Here is a 17,360-nt window from a genome sequence, read left to right as displayed (position 1 = left end):
TTAAGTATATTTTTTCCATTATCTGTTTTAATGTTGTCACACTGGAAAGCCAGACAATATTTGGAAGCAAAAAAGTACGAAACTATGGTGGTGGAAGTGGCTCAGGCGCAGTCTTCCTTATACCTCTTCTCTCCCAGCCACTCCTTAGTTGCCCCTTCATCTCCACTTCAGCTCCTTCCCCAGAAGAGACTCTGTTCTCTTTCCTTTGCCCCCTTTCCTTTAATTTCCATGATGTAAATCGAAATTATAGTCATTACCACATTCAGTTAATATTTTCTCATGAATGTAGCTGACCCTAAGCAACCTTAGAACTCCCAGGATAGGGCGCCTGGGTGGCTCAGTTGGTTAAGTGACTGCCTTCGGCTCAGGTCATGATCCTGGAGTCCTGGGATCGAGTCCCGCATCGGGCTCCCTGCTCCTTGGGAGCCTTCTCCCTCTGCCTCTCTCTCTCTCTCTCTCTCTCTCTCTCTCTCTCTGTCTCTCATGAATAAATAAATAAAATCTTTAAAAAAAAAAAAAAAGAACTCCCAGGATAACACTTCAGGTTAAGTTCAGTAAATGAGAAGCTAATGTCAGAAATGTTTAGCAAGTGCTCGAGTGTTGAGGGAAGAAAAGTTTTCAAGGAAAGTTTTCTGTTGCACACCTTTAATTTCTGCTTTCTTGCTTCCTGTCAACCTCCCCCCACCCCCAATCTCTTACAGTTATTCACTGCAAATATATTCCCCATCGTATTTACACTGCAAAATATGAACACCTCACAGTAATTCCCTATTTTTTTTTCTTTCTCTCAGGTGAGAATAAGTAAGGAGCAAGACCACATAATAATAATTCCTAGAGGCCTGTCTTTTTCTGAAGCCACAGCCTCCAATTTGGTATAGTTTTCATTCCTATGTTACTTTTTCTGTCCTTCTTTGTGCTTTTCTGACAGCTTTTAGTTTTTAGTACAGGACAGAACAAGAGAAGGTATGGATGGGAAAACATTTGCTAATGAACAGGAAAGAGTTTGGAAGGTTATGTTGATTTTTTTAAGAAAAGCTTTAGGGGTCAAGAAGAACAAGGTAGTTGAAGAGACTAATAAATAAGTTGGTCTTATCAGTGAACCTATCCATGCTTTGAAGGGAATCTTTTGAATTTTTTTCCACCCTGTATACTCTGCAATTTTTTTAAAACCTACACACAAAGTCTATGTGTATTTTATAGATAGATTTCGGCAAAATTCAGTTGGTCTGAGCAGAGGGGCTGACTGTGTAGCATTTTATTTTTCCATGATTATGCTCATAACCAGTATCATTGGCTTCTAGAATGGCAGCAACTACATTGGTTCTGGGTGCTGCAGTGTTAGCAAATGGAGATTTTCCAGCAAGTTTAGTAAATGCCAGACCTCATCCAGACCTTTAGTGAAGAGTTTTAAGTTATTTGGCTTTTTAGAAACAACTTCTTATAAATTCTAAGTTTTGTTGCAGACTGCCTGTTTTTTGTAAATAAAGTTTAATGGGCACAAAGCCACACTTTTTTTTCTTTTTTTACAGTTCTTTATGGTTCTACATAAAGTGGCAGAGTTGAGTAGTTGCATCAGAGGCCCACAAAGTCTAAAATATTTACTGTTTGTCTTTGACAAAAAAGTTTGCCACCCCCTGGTTTAGCTGGTGGACCACAGGCAGACTTTGATACATGTCTTTGATACATTGATACCAACTAAATATGTCTCTCTGATTTTTTCCAGGTAAAAGTCAATATAATAGGAGAAGTGGTTGATCAGGGAAGTACTAATTTGAAAATTGACCACACAGGCTTCAGTCCCCATGCTGCAATCTATTCCACACGTCCTGATGTTAAGTGTGTGATCCACATCCATACTCTTGCAACAGCAGCTGTAAGTCGCTGAAGACTAAAACCAGCAATGGCTCTGGGAAGTGTATTTAATTTTCATGGTTTTCCTTACATGATGCTTTACTACCTGCACGCTTTCACACCCCATCATTCAGAATCATATTCAAAATATTAATCCTCTGAATACCCAGAAAGCAAAAGTTCCTTTGGACCAAATGCTTGACATTGTAGGAAACACCTGGAGAGATAGCATTGGCCTTTTTAACTAATCAGCTAATAATTGGGTACTGAGTTCTTTGAAGCAAAGTTTCTTTCATAATATTTGGCACAACATTTAAGTTGACTTGTATCCCCTAAATCCTTTTTTTCCCCCCTCTGGAAGAAGTGACGAGCTGAAGTAGGAGATGGGCTGGAATGGTGAACACAGTGAATAGGCCAGTGCTTCCTGAGCTGACTAAAGAATCAGGTTCCTAGGAGAGTGTGATTAGTAACTAAATGTGTCCTCTTGACGTGGACCCAATCAAATAGGTATCCTCCATGAAGTGTGGGATCCTTCCAATTTCTCAAGAGTCCCTCATCCTGGGAGATATTGCCTATTATGACTACCAAGGGTCACTTGATGAACAGGAGGAGAGAATTCAACTGCAGAAAGTTCTGGGGCCAAGTTGTAAGGTATGTAAGTAGAGTTTCTATCAAAGGAGCTATTTTTGTTGCTGTTCCTGTTGCTGTTGATGAAAACAGTGTGAGCTATGCCAGTTATTTAAAGTGATTGCTTTGGGATTCTATTTTAGGTGCTGGTACTCAGAAATCATGGTGTGGTAGCCCTTGGAGAAACAGTTGAGGAGGCTTTTCATTATATATTTAACGTGCAGATAGCCTGTGAGATTCAGGTAGGAAAAATTATCCTCTCTCCCCCACTTTTTTTTTTTATTGCTTTGTAATTTGCTTGTTGAGATGGGTTTTGTATTTACTTATTTTCAAAGTCCTATTGGCTTTTTGTTTCGTTTGTCTTTTAAGAGAAGCTCTGTTTTACTTGAATAAAAGGGGTCAGCCCAGTTATCTCTTGAATTGAAAATAGGACGGGAAAAAAATGTCATATATAAATTCACACACACAAATCTGAGTGCCTCATAAACATCGTTTTCCCCATAATCCTGCTTTTTAAGATAGTGTAATTGTACACATCTCTGTTTTTACCCTGAAGTGGTGTGGTGCTAATTGAGAAACAGAGGCAACTGTCAGTCCTCAAAGATCAGATGTATTATAGCCATTTCTATAAAAAGTGTAAGAGCAGGGCCAGAAGTCTTATGAATTTGTGCAGTTTCTAACAACTGCACGGCCTCAGACTTATTATAATAAGTTGGATAGTTATCAGCCACTTTTTTCTCAGAGAAGCTGAATGTATTTTTAACAGACCTAATTTCCATCTTCAAGAAGATTCTCTTGAAGCAAATGGTAATAGTCTTAATTTATTGGAAGGGCCACAAAAAGGGGAAAAAACTTTTCTGTCAATTTTAATGTCTTAACCTTTTTTTTTTTTTTTTGCTTTAGCAGTACCTCCTCTTCTCAAATGAAGCTATGAAAAGCTTGATTAAGATGAGCTGACTTCTTCTGCCTAAATATCCTTAAATTCACAGTATAGTGTCTATATTCCTTTAAAATTAGAACTGTCAGCAAAAAAAAAAAAAAAAAATAACCATGGGAAAACTGCAAGATAACTTTAAAATTTGGCAAGAGAATTCAGTTTCTTGAAATATGTTAAAAGGAATGGCTCTAAATGTGTTTTCCATCAGGGAGGGTCAGAATCCTGGAAGGTATCTTTTTCAGATAGATGGAAAAGATACTTCAGCTGCCTTTTTTCACAAGTATATTGCCTTATTTTTGTTGTTAGTAGCCTGAGCAAGTGTTATAGGTATTTGCTGAATTAAAATTATACCTTTTTAAAGGTAAAATACTTATAATCTTTACAGTCTTGTGTCTCTCTATTTTGCCATTGATTACAGGTGCAGGCATTAGCAGGGGCAGGTGGAGTAGACAATCTGCTTGTGCTGGATCCTCAGAAGTACAAAGCTTTCACTTACACTGTGGTAGCATCTGGAGGAGGAGGAGTGAATATGGGTTCCCATCAAAAATGGAAGGTTGGCGAGATTGAGTTTGAAGGGCTGATGAGGACTCTGGATAATTTGGTAGGTGAAAAATTGTACATAAGCTTGGTTTTCATGTCTTCAGATTCAAGAGCAAATGCCTCCATCCTCCTTTGGACTATCTGGGGCCCTCCTTATGCCTCTGGCATTCCAGTGTAATTTTACCACATTTTTAAGAATCATACGGTAAAACATGCAAATGTCATCTTAAGATTTTACCCTCTTCCACTAAGGGTCAGAAGATAGATTGCTTTCAGACCCTGGAACAAAGACTTAAATGAGCACTGAGATTTGGCTTCCAAAAAACTGGAAAATAGCTAGGAAAATGTTTCTGGTCAGCAGTTTTGAAATTACCTTTGTCAGGAACAGTTGTGTGAGTGGAAATCGCATTGTCAGCTGGAATCTGTTTTAACCAAATCTTGAAATTTGCTTAATTTCAACTCTAGTGTTATGTGGAGGTTATGTGGGGTTTGAAAGATACTTTCCCCTTTGTTTTTCAACAAAGGAGTCTTTTTGATCATTTATTTAAAGAATTGGAGTCCAGATGCTGTGTTTGGTACACGTTTGATTGCTTCAGATGTGGTTTTTTTGTCCCTTAGGGGTATAGAACAGGCTATGCTTACAGGCATCCTCTCGTTCGAGAGAAGCCCAGGCACAAGAGTGATGTGGAGATCCCGGCAACTGTGACTGCTTTTTCCTTCGAGGATGACACAGTGCTACTGTCTCCTCTCAAATATATGGCACAGAGGCAGCAGCGGGAAAAAACAAGATGGCTGAACTCCCCAAATACTTACATGAAAGTGAATGTGCCTGAGGAGTCTCGGAATGGTGAAACCAGTCCCAGGACCAAAATCACAGTATGTCACTATTTATATGGTTCACCTTTACGAAATATTTTGCCTAGTTACTCCTGAATTGAATGTTCTCTGTTAAAAATACTGGGAAAGCAGAATATAATAATAATAACCTGTCATTTATCAGTTATAAACTTGGTAACAAGATACTTTGTTTTATGGGCCATAAGTGAATTCTCATTTAATTCTCTTAATACGGAGAGGATACTATTTTTCTCCCCCATTTTATAGATGTGAAAACTGAGGCACAGAGGAATTAACTAATCATTTGTGCATAGTAAAGTCAGTATTTGAAGGCATACAAAAATGATTCTGGAGCCCTCTTCTTAATCCACTATTAGCTACTGCTTTGCAGTTTATATTACACCAGTGAATCAAAGCTATAAAAATTATGGAAACGTAATGGTGCCAAAGTTTCATGAATTACTGCACATATTTATCCTTAGGCAAGATCTTGTAGAGAGAGAAATGGGTTGTCTTTTTCAACATTTTGCTTCAGATTTGGTTTAGTTTTAGAGTGCTTATCACCAAATATCCTCTAAAGACTCAAAATTGTTCATTCTATCAATCAGTACCATTCAATATGGAAGTGCCTAGACATCAAAGTGTTTCTCCCTAGTCTATAAGATTTCTTATCTCCTGGGGCACCTGGGTGGCTCAGTCGGTTAAGCGTCTGCCTTCAGCTCAGGTCATGATCCCAGGGTCCTGGGATCAAGCCGCACATCGGGCTCCCTGCTCAGCAGGGGAGTCTGCTTCTCCCTCTGACCCTGCTTGTGCTGTCTCTCACTCTCTCGAATAAATAAATCTTAAACAAACAAACAAAAAAAAGGTTTCTTATCTCCTAGGAAAAGAACATAATTAAACTCCTTAGTTTCCCAGAATTAATTTTATTGACAGAGACTGATGGCCAACCATTATTAATATTGATGAATATTAGCCTTCTTTTAGGGATATAATATGGGGTGAAGAAGAAGAATTCTATAAGGCTCTTCTATCCCTATCATTCTGTTATATTATGGGTCACTACCAGATTACCCTCTTTGTAAAATGCTGGTCAGGGGGTTGACCTTTTCTGGCAGCCAAAAATAAAAAATGAAGTCTGGAAAACTAAATTTTAAGGGATGCCTTGAGTCCTTTTCAGTGACTTAGCCATCATCAGTTGAAGAAACTTCAATGCAGGCGCCATCTCTGAATGTGAGTTAATACAAGATCAAGCTCTGTATCTGTGCTTGGAATGTTTTGAACATCATATTTGAAAATGCCAAAAGGAGAAAATTTAAGTAGCCATATAAATGAGTATTCATGTAAATAGTAATCACATTTTTTTAAGTGAGTGCTGATCGTGAGCCTTTTTCTAACTAGTATGAGATATACAGTAATTGACCACTAAATACTGCTTAGTGAAATTCTTTAAAGTATTGGCAGTGTATGCTCCCTCTCCTTGAGTCAATAAACAGTTACCAAGAACCTACCCTTGTTCCTTAACACAAAGCTTCATTCTATAAAATTTTTTATTTTTTAGTGGATGAGAGCAGAGGATTCTTCTAAAGTTAGTAGTGGAACACCTATCAAAATTGAAGATCCAAATCAGTTTGTTCCTTTAAACACAAACCCGAATGAGGTACTAGAGAAGAGAAATAAGGTGAGATGTGGTCTTCTGGGGCCAGGGGAGGCATTTTTTATACCATTTTATGTTCAAATCACTAGTGATTAAATCTGATTAATACCAACCTTGGGGTTTGAATAAAGAAGATTTTGAAACTCAGTATAATTTTGGCTTGTGTTGAATACCTCCAGCTCTGTGCTATTCACTGGTAAGTGGGCTACACGGGGAAGAAGTATTAAACATATTGCTGCTGTATTAGTGAAAGTGAGCCCTGGCGTTAGTGGAAAATGTAATTCTCTAACCACATAAGACAATAGAAATCACACATCAGAAAGAGTGGAGGAGATGAATGTGAGTTGTTGGGATGGGTGGAGACAGGAACGAAAAAGGCTCTGGGTGGGCAAATAGCAAGCCTGTGGGAAAAGAGAGAGTAAAGGTCATCTACATAGTTGTCCCCAAGAACTTCTTACTGTATTTCAATTCAGATTCGAGAACAAAACCGATATGACTTGAAAACAGCAGGACCACAGTCTCAGTTGCTTGCTGGAATTGTTGTGGATAAACCTCCTTCTGTAAGTCCATGAAGTAATACGATCTTTGATTTTGATCTACCACATTAATTTCTTTGTTTTTGATACATGAATATTTATTTTTACTAAAGTTAATATAAGCACAAGTTGAAAAGTCAAATAACTGCCAGACTTAAAATATCACCTTCAACTTCCAATTTTCAGGGGCAAGGACTTTCTTCTAGCATTTATCTTCACGTTTCTAAAGAGTTCTTGGCCTGTTAATTTTAGATCTCAGTTGATGTCATCGAATCTATGTCATCAACTGTAAGAAGTACCGTTGTTTTGTATATCACTAAAAGAGAAAAGACCCTCACAATTATAATTGTAGGAAGCTATCAATCATTAGATGAATCCTGATTTCAGAGATGAGAAAATGTGGGGGAAAGATTATATTACAGTTTCCTGGTTAGATCAGCTTTCAATGTTATTATTCACATTATTCAGTGTTTACTGCTGAGCCAGGTAATATCCCATGATTACAAATCCTTTCTTATACTAGTCTCTGACCCCTGGAGTTAATAAGTGCCTCCTTTTTTCATTGGCTTAGTATTTTGGGTACATTGGCTTAGTTCTTCCCAAACTTTTCAAAGGAAAATTAAAGCCCTTCTTATTATTTTCCAAAGGGTCAAAGGTAACAGGTAATCTTGCATTACTGTCTTTCCAGTCCCGATGTGGACTGGTTGCTCTTCGGGCCAGCTGCACAGTCTCATCCTGAGGATTCCTCTGATTCTTGACTGTGTAGTATCCCATTTCCTACATCGTGTCTTCCAGTTTCTTGATTTATTCCTTTATCAATGAACATATCTTCTTCCTAGCTTTCTGAGAAGGGATACACAGAAGGTAACAGCTTGAAATCCTGTCCTACCCTCAAATGTTCATATAATAGACATAGAATTCTAGTTTAGAATAATTTGCCTCAAAAATACGGAAAGCATCACTCTGTTGTCCCCTAACTCCATGTTACTGTTGAGAGGAGCACTGTGATTCACGTGACTTTGTGTAGGGCCCTTTTCTATTCTTTTAGATCTCTTCTACATCCCTGCTGTTCTGAAGTTTTATGATGATGTGCTCTGTAGTAGATTTCTTTTAGTCTTTTTTCTTAGCATTCAGTAACCCTTTTCAATCTGCAAAGTCCTAGCCTTCAGCTCTGGGAATTTTTTAAATCTATTTCTTCAGTAGTTTTTTCCTCAATCTCTTTTTCTGTCAAGATTTGCTGTTAGTTGAACCTCTTTGATTTTTCTTTCCCATTTTCCATCCCTTTGTCTTTTTTTCCTATTTTCTGGGAGATTTGCTTGACTTTATTTTCTTATCCTTCTGTTTAATTTTGTTTTGATATATTTTGGAAAAATTTTCAAGACTTCTTATTCCCTGAATGTTTCTTTTTTAAATAACACCCTAGGCTTGATTGATTGATTGATTGATTGATTGATTTGAGAAAAAGCGGGCAGAGGGGCAGAGGGAGAGGGACAAGCAGACTCCCCACCGACCAGGGAACCCCACACCGGCTCCCAGTACCCCCAGATCATAACAGCCCTAGTTAGACACTTAACCAACTGAGCCACCCAGGCACCCCGATAACCATAATAATATTAATAAATAACAGTATTGAGTGTTTGCTGTGTTCAAGGCACTACACTAGGTTTTAAAAGTACTAATACAGGGTCGCCTGTACATTTCCAACAACCATCCTATGAGGTAAGTGGTATTTTCATCCCACTTTACAGACAAGGGAAATGGAAGACCAGAGAGGTTAAGCAACTTGCCTAAGAGCTTGCCGTTGGTAATGGGGGCAGTATCCCGACCCAGGGTCTAACCCTAGAGCCAGGGTCTCTGGGACGGATGGCTGAGTCCAGGGGTGCGGTGGATTTGGGAAGGATTGGAGGTGAGACCACACCAGCCTCCTCATGGGATTTCTCTTATTGTGGAGGCTCTTAGCCCAGAGATCTGCTGGGAGATTGCCTCCTAGGGCTCTGGAAAAACCACCTCCGATCCACTCCAGTCCACTGGGCCTCCTTCAGCTCGGACTGTCCCCTCCACCCCTCAAGGACCCATCCTGGAGCACTGCCGGCCCTGTGAGACCTCCTCCTTCTTCCCCATATTGTCTAGCACCCATCCTCTGGGCCTTCCCAGCCTGGGCTTGCCTCCTTCTAGGAGCCCTCTAGGATCAGAAGGAGGTTCTCTGCACTTCCCCGCCCTTCCCCTCCCTCTTCTGGGTCAGCAGGGTGGGAGGACTCAAACAGGCAGAAAGTTAAAAATAGAACCAAATGACTCACCCTTTATTAGACAAAGGAGTGGAGAACCAGGACCTTCGGCTCAGGTCATGACCCCGGGGTCGTGGGATCGAGCCCCACATCGGGCTCCCTGCTCGGCGGGCAGCCTGCTTCTCCCTCTCCCTGCCACTCCCCCTGCTTGTGCGCTCGTTGTCTCAAATAAATAATTAAAATCTTTAAATAACATCCTAGTCTTTCATGGATACAACATTTTCTCTTACTGCTCTAAGGGAATCAATTTTAAATTTTTTCAGCTACCTTTATTTTCCTTATTTCTTCTGAGTTCCCTCTTTTTTTTTTTTGTTCCCTGGTTTCTCCCTTCCATGTTGGAAGCGTTCCTCGGGTGTCTAGTAATACATGGCAGTCTGTTTATATTTAAGAACGGGGCACTGAAAAGCCAGTCAGATGCTCTGGGTGTGTGCAGAGCTTGGGAACTGGTGAGCTTCACTGTAAGGTCATTGGTTGTTTCTCTGGAGAATCCCCAAGTGTTAAGATCTGTTGTTCTTTTATCTGAGGCCATTTATCTGGAGAAATCTTCAGTCTCCTACCATCCTCCCACCATCATTCTGGGAGCCCTCAGAACCCCTAACCCAGTTCTGAAGAATAACCTCTGATCTTTCAATGTTTTTCTCTGCAAGACCATGCAATTTGAAGATGACGATCAGGCCCCACCAGCTCCTCCCAACCCCTTCAGTCATCTCACAGAAAGAGAGCTTGAAGAGTATAAGAAGACAATCGAACGTAAACAGCAGGGCCTGGAAGGTTAGTTCATTTTCAGATTAAGCCTGATAACCATACTACTAACAGCAGAACACCTTGAGTTGGATGGAAGGCAGTCAGTGTTTTGTTTTGTTTTTTTTAAATGTTCCTTCTGTAGTTGATTGTTCTATGTTATCTCTCCAGACCTTACTGAGTGTGGGTGGAGCTAAAATGCAGAGAGCCACCATAGTCCATGTATGTTAACATGTAGAGAAAACAGTTTTCTTCTGAAAGCAATCTGATGGCTAGCAGAAAGTCTTTCATAGTAATGTGAAATCCACAGATAAGTAAAGAATTATCAGCTAAAGTAAATACAGATACAGTAATAGATTTAAACATTACAGCATATATTGTATGTCTTTAAGACTTTGTAAAATCTCTCTTGTTTTTGGGTGTTGCAAGGTGCCAGTATTATAATCTCGAAAGCAAACTGCCAAAGTTTTGAGGTGACTTTCTTTAAGCACATGGTCACTCTCATGAGGTTGAGTTTTTCTGACTTCAGAACCCTAAGTAAGGATTATATTTAAAAGTTGTTCATGAAACCCCAGCTAATTAAATGCTAGCTCCCTTTTTCTCAAAAATAAGAAATTCTTTATAGCAGGGGTTCTCAATCTTGGGTCTTTGGATAAGCTCCAGACAGTCCATGAGCCATCTGAAAAATATATGCTCAATTTTATATGAAATACATTTGGGGAAAGAGGGCACTCAGGGTAAGGGACAAGAAGTCTGTGACCCCAAAAAAGGGTAAAAGCCTCTGCTTTAGAGCATCTACAACATACAGTTGAAATTTTTACCCAAAACAGAACAGAACCAATAGATAAAGAATTTTTGTCCATGTTAGGTATCGTGTAGAAAGAATTGACAACTGGATCATCCAGGGAATGATTTTTATCAGTATGTTAGTTGGTGCCTTTGTCACAAGAGGGAGTCATCCTGACTCATTAATGTGATGATGCTAAATGTTCCAAGTGGTATTATTGAATTTGTTTATTCTAACCTAAGGTTGGAAACTTTGTTTTTCTATTTTGTAAAATGGTCCCTCTTTAATCTCTCATTTTTTGAAAGCCTAAAGATGCCAGGTAATAAATACTGCACTCTAGAACCGTCACCTTTTATATATTTTTTTTATAAATAGTTTCTTCCACATTCATTATGGCCTTCTGAATTAGCTCACTAATATTGCTCTGACAGGAATCACTAATTGGATATTGTTCAAAAATTCAGTGAGGCATTCTGCCTCATGAATGTAGCATTATTGGTGAGACTTCATCTTTCTTTTCACCTGGCTGCTCAATATATTTTGGTTTTCTAACACTCTAGCAAAAGCTAAATGCATACATATTATTTGCCTGGGCTGTGAGTAGCCATGCTTCCTTATAGTAAGCATGTATGTAAACTTATTATTAGCAGCCAGAAATGTTAACACATTAACCTCCTCTTAATGCGTAATTATTGATATATGGGATAGCTGTTAGCATGCTCAGCTCATTGCTGAAGAGTTTATCATATGTCTGCAGGTGTTCGAAGTATGCACTAACCTCCCTGAGATCTTATGCTTCTTTGTTTTGCATGGCTCTTAACTAAACTCTCATCCAACAGATGCTGAGCAGGAATTACTCTCAGATGACGCTTCATCTGTTTCACAAATTCAGTCTCAAACTCAGTCACCGCAAAATATCCCTGAAAAATTAGAAGGTATTCACTGTAACTTCCCATAGCATTCACTGAGTTAGTCTTAAGAGTTTGTCCTCTGTCGTTTGTTTTCATGTAAAGAAATTGAATGCCTGATTGCAATGTTTGCCGTGGATTTTACTTAAAGCTCCCAATAATTTTATATCTCTTTTTTTATTAAATGGTGTGCTACTTTTGTTCATAGTTTATATTGATTTACCTTAATCGGGATTTTGGCAACCAGTAGTTCTTAAGAATTTGTGAAATTAAAAGTGGTTTGTCCCACATCTTCCAATCAGAAGCATGAAATTTTTTTCAGTTTTAATTGCCAAATGACCCCAAAATTAAAGAAAAATACATGTTGTCTTCCTCATTTATACTGACTTGATTTACAATGAAACTGTCAAATCATCAAACCAGACTTATCTATCCTTCATCCTTTGGTCTAAAAACTTTGTCCCCTTCCCCTTTATACCATGTGAGAAAATCAGCTTCATGCTACTAGATCCATAGTCTATTAAGATAATGGTTTATCTTTATTGAAATTAAAGTGAATGCCTTAGTACATTGCTGAAACGTTTCAGTTTTGTAAAATAAAGCAAAGATGTTAACTATATAAAATAACCAAAAAAAAAAAAAACCCTCCCCTTTTGTAGAAAACCATGAGCTATTTTCCAAGAGCTTCATCTCCATGGAAGTGCCTGTCATGGTAGTGAATGGCAAGGATGATATGCATGATGTTGAAGATGAGCTTGCTAAGCGAGTAAGTAGGTTAACTACAAGCACGACCATAGAGAACATCGAGATTACCATTAAGTCTCCAGAAAAAATTGAAGAAGTCCTGTCACCTGAAGGCTCACCTTCAAAATCACCATCCAAGAAAAAGAAGAAATTCCGTACTCCTTCCTTTCTGAAAAAGAACAAAAAAAAGGAGAAAGTTGAAGCCTAACTGAAGTCTTTTTTATAATTATTACAATGTGACATTGCACATTTAAATACCACATTTAAGTTGATCATTAATATGCAGTGGTAGATAAGATTGGGGGTATGTAGCAAACTGGACTTTAAGAACTGGAAAGAGATTTTACTAAAAGAAAAACATTATGAAAAAAAAATCTCAAATTCATCTCTCATTTTTTATGTCCAAAAAAGGTTTTTGAATTTTTAAATACTTGCTAGTTTTAGTTAGCTCTGCCCTCATGAAGTATTACTATAATTCACCACAAACAGGTATCTGTCTGAATTACTTCAGGCCTTCTGCATAATATCTGTTGGAAACAAATTACCAGGGAACAAGCGAGAGAATTTTTATTTCTCAGCAGCTGCTTCACTGGGTAATCAGATTATAATTTTTTACCATGATTATTGACTGTACCTTTTGGGTTCCCATTGTTTCAGTGGGCATTAACAGAACGCTTTAAAAGCTTCTAAGAATCTATAGCATTAGTATACACTGGCACATAATTTTTTTTAAAAAAAAGTTTAGGAAAAGATTCATTTGGAATTTTATTCATAGTATAAAATTTCCTCACCTGAAGTAACTTTCTTTGCCAAAAAAAATCATTTTAGTAAACTATAATTTTTGAAAACTTCCTTTTTTATTAGTTTAGAAAGCCTCTTATTTTTCAACAAAGGGGATTTTGTACACGTAACATGGGTTATTTAGTTTAACTCTGGCAAAAACGATTTTTGTATGTTGAGATGTTTATATACCATTCAATTTAAGCATCATAAGCATATTAGCCAATCATATAACCGTAGAGCATATTTGAGGCTGCTTGGTACTAAGTATACTTAAATATAATTCAAGAATCCAGGGACTTGGTATCAAAAGGGGATTAGAGCATTTCAAGGTATAACTAGATTCATATTTGAACCTTATCATGTATTTTTCTCTTAGTATTGCTAACAAATGAAGAAGCTCTCATACGGTAACCAAATGAAAAGGAAAAGAGAAAGTGAAAAATGAAGGGAACAAAAGTGGTGTCATGCAAAGAATTCTAGTTTGATAAAGACTCATCGTCACAATAGGATTTGAAGCATAGTTTTTTTGAAACATGTCCCAAATTGCTAAAATTCTGCTTTGCCAAAATCCTCATATTTCTTCATTGATATTTGAGTTTTAAAAGGGTCAATTCCTTTTAATTTCTGTATCTTTAGAAGGCAGTACTAGAAGAAATCAGTGGGTCTGATCCCCAGTGAGAAAACCTACCACTTCTTGATTTTTTACAAAATTTTCTTATCTTGTTTCAATTAACTTTCTTTCTAATGTAAATACAAATTTAAACCTAGACTTAATATAGTTTTTCCCCCCTTCACCCAAGTGATGTCACAAATCAGTGTAAAATCAATGATCCGAAATGGTCAGTGGGTAAAAATAATCCAAAGTGTTTCTGGAGGGTGAGTTGGCATGTAAAAAAATCACATTGATTACAGTGTGTTCGGGGGCTGGTTCTGTTTGACTGTATTTGTATGATGATGCAAAGTTGAAACAGAGCCTGGAAATTTCATTCTAGATCTCACTAACTACTGGAATCAGTGTTTTAATCTCTTAGTGGAAACTTTCAGTTGCTTAATTCTGTATTTGAGGATTTTTTTTATGTTCTACATCATTTATGTTGTATTACAACGTATGTAGAAACAGTAACCTGTGAACTATGCTTTTCCATAACTTTTTAAATATATATATATCTTAAATGAATGCAATGTGCATAAATATTTTTTAAATGCAACAGTGAACTATTTGCACCTTTTGCTAATGCCTCTATTTACTTGCTTTGGCATAAAGAATGAGCCAATGAACCTCTGTGTCCTGTGGAAAATGTAAAATGTTATCTGATATTGCTCTTAGATGTAATGCTAATTAATGTTAAATCACAAATAAACAGTATTTTAAATAGATGGATTTGGTATCACGAACTTTCAATTCAGGGGTGGTTGCTTAGCCTAAATTACTTTGTGGAATTTTGATTTTTTTTTTTTTTTTTTTAACCACAGTGAGATTTTGAGTAGGGCTGTTGCTTCTGAATAAGTGATGTCTTGGTAAATTTATTTTCAAATCAGTTGAAAATTCACTATATAAAAACCCTTCTTGTTTCAGCTCATGTTAGAAGAAAGTTTCCCCAAGTGACCTATTTTTTATCTTGACAGTGTATGGTGACCTTAACTATATCTCTGGGATCTCAAGATCTTGGAAGGACTTAGGACTTTGATTCTCAGTCTCAGTTCTACTGTCCAGATCTATGGATGCAGAATAGAAAATGTTGCAGAATATGTGCTGAGTTTATTATATACGTTACCCTTATCTATGACTTTTATTTATGTAACAATGTGACCATAAAAAGAATAGAAAATAGGTTACAATTCCAGCACATTAACATTGAAAATCTATTCCCTTCCAATTCTTGATGATTTATAGGTAGATCTCATATATATTGCTTATCATGGTGTGAATGTAATTTTATTCTGGGTTTTTTCTCCTTAGCATAATTCATCCTAGAAGATTTTCAAACCCAATCCTTCATAGGAATGACTTCTTGTGATTCTTTTTTCTACTTTGTCCTAAAAATAGAATGCAAGAGGGGAAATCATGTTAATTGAGGGTTCTGGTTAATTGAAGTTTTTACTATAATTACCCATTATAAAAATGAAGGGTTTTGGGCAGAGAAGAATAGATTCATAGTCTTGGGCATATTTAATTATTACCTTGTCTTGTAAATAACCCTGTGGTGAAAAATTGCTGCTTTAGAAAGATACTCATTTCAAAATTCCCTTCCATAAAGCAACAAAGACCACTAACTTTAGTTACATTTGAGAGTCATCATGGCATGAAGGTGTGCTGCCTGCGCCTCTTCCTCTAGTGTTTAGTGTTTTCATTCAGCAGTGAATAGAGAGAACCGAATGAATCCAGTTGTGACAGCATTGGCTTCTCTTAACATTAGCTTTTAGGGTTTTTTGTTTTCTTTTGTTTTGTTTTGTTTTGTTTTACATAGGCAAAAAACACATAAAGGCAAGCTGGTTATTTTTTTGACTCAAGGGTGTTACATATACACATCCAAATTGCCATCTTGACCAAACTGATTTTTAAAAGAACAATCTTCCTTTTGGCCACTAGAGGGTGTAATAGACCTAACAATTCACTATGTGGATTAAGTTCTTGCCTGTAACTTCCCCGACAGTCGGTAGGCACCATGTTTGTTGTGAAATACCCAGAACTCAGAAGACATTTCCTTTGTTGCTTATCATTCTCTTCGCTAGATTGTTCTCAACTTTGTTGTCTTAAGAAGTCCCATTTCACTCACACACCACCGGCAAGGACTCTAATGCCTATGGTGGAAAACACATTGAAACAATATTTGAAGTGAGGTGTCAGGAAGAAACCATGGTAGAAAATGACTCCTTGTGCCTCTGAATGGCAATATAATGCTTTCTTCAAAAATTGGCATGTTTTGACTGGGGAGATTAATTGATAATCTCTTGTTTCTTAATGCCTTCGTTATCAAAAATTATGCTAAGTGCTTTTCATGTATTACCTCATTTGGCTTTCCCAACATCCCAACAAAATAGATATTATCCCCATTTTGTGGATAATGAGACTAAGGCTTACAGAAAATGAGAAGGGAGTACTAGCATTTCACCCATCAAAATTCAGATATTTAAAATTACCTTTGGGCCAGACCCAGTGTGGCTCCAGTGTATGTTTGAGGTTTTTTTAAGGCAGTTTCCTTAGTTTGAATTATAAGTCCAACCATGCTGAATTCACGTTTTGATATAAGATGGGATATAGATTTAGGATAAAACATTAACTTTTGATTTGGAAGACTTTTCTTTTTCTCAACAAGTCACCCCAAGAATGAAGAAGTTGATGAATACCTGCAAAGTAGGAGTGATCTGTGGTGATACTATCCTTTAATATAAGGAGCACCCCTTGAATCTTCACCATGACACCTGGAAGACAAGGTATCTCTATACCTTTGCTTAAGATGCAAAAAAGACTTGGGTAAAAGCCCTTTATCTTTTCCTTGTGTTTCCTTTTTGGTTTTCAGTGTTGGGGACAGGAGAAACATTCCAAGGAAACTGTTATTTTAAAAATCTGAAAAGACTGTTTAGAGAAGTAATTTTACTTTTTTTCTTAAACCTTGACCTTTTATTTTTTAAATTTTAAAATAAAGTAAGCTGTAGGCCCAGTGTGGGGCTTGAACTCCCAACCCTGAGATCAAGAGTCTCATGCTCTACCCACTGAGCCAGCCAGGTGCCCCTGGCTATACAAGTAGTTTCAAAGATCAGAAGTGTATTTTTATTTACTTACAACTTTATTTAAATAAATACACTTGGAGATGATCTTTCTTGGAGAAACATCGAGCATACTTGCTGGAGATCAGAACAAGGATAAGCCTTTTGGGGAACTTTCGATAGAAAAAGTAACTTGCGGGGCGCCTGAGTGGCTCAGTTGGTTAAGCGACTGCCTTCGGCTCAGGTCATGATCCTGGAGTCCTGGGATCGAGTCCCGCATCAGACTCCCTGCTCGGCAGGGAGTCTGCTTCTCCCTCGGACCCTCCCCCGTCTCATGCTCTCTCTCTATCTCATTCTCTCTCTCAAATAAATAAAATCTTTAAAAAATTAAAAAAAAAAAGAAAAAGTAACTTGCAAATTCA

The 17,360-nt window shown here is 37.5% G+C and overlaps 1 protein-coding gene across 3 annotated transcripts in view; it reads left to right on the top strand.

The window, feature by feature from the left end:
• The window catches only part of ADD3 (adducin 3), a 118,284-nt gene extending 103,677 nt beyond the window's left edge, over window positions 1-14,607 (top strand). For 2 of the 3 annotated variants that reach the window (XM_028095620.2, XM_028095619.2), the window contains exons 5-15: window positions 792-872; window positions 1,724-1,873; window positions 2,359-2,502; window positions 2,622-2,720; window positions 3,834-4,016; window positions 4,574-4,831; window positions 6,351-6,470; window positions 6,920-7,006; window positions 9,915-10,038; window positions 11,635-11,730; window positions 12,363-14,607. In XM_028095620.2, coding sequence (XP_027951421.1) covers window positions 792-872; window positions 1,724-1,873; window positions 2,359-2,502; window positions 2,622-2,720; window positions 3,834-4,016; window positions 4,574-4,831; window positions 6,351-6,470; window positions 6,920-7,006; window positions 9,915-10,038; window positions 11,635-11,730; window positions 12,363-12,655 — 1,635 coding nt within the window. In that variant the 3' untranslated portion in view covers window positions 12,656-14,607. The remainder of the gene's footprint in view (window positions 1-791; window positions 873-1,723; window positions 1,874-2,358; window positions 2,503-2,621; window positions 2,721-3,833; window positions 4,017-4,573; window positions 4,832-6,350; window positions 6,471-6,919; window positions 7,007-9,914; window positions 10,039-11,634; window positions 11,731-12,362) is intronic. The other variant, XM_028095621.2, reaches the window with a different exon arrangement.
• The last annotated feature ends 2,753 nt before the right edge of the window (window positions 14,608-17,360 follow it).

This window comes from Eumetopias jubatus, unplaced genomic scaffold, assembly GCF_037043125.1.
Source record: "Eumetopias jubatus isolate StellerSeaLion01/CBP00866 unplaced genomic scaffold, mEumJub1_p1.0 scaffold_17, whole genome shotgun sequence".
Taxonomy (NCBI): domain Eukaryota; kingdom Metazoa; phylum Chordata; class Mammalia; order Carnivora; family Otariidae; genus Eumetopias; species Eumetopias jubatus.
This window is presented reverse-complemented; position numbering and strand designations above follow the sequence as displayed.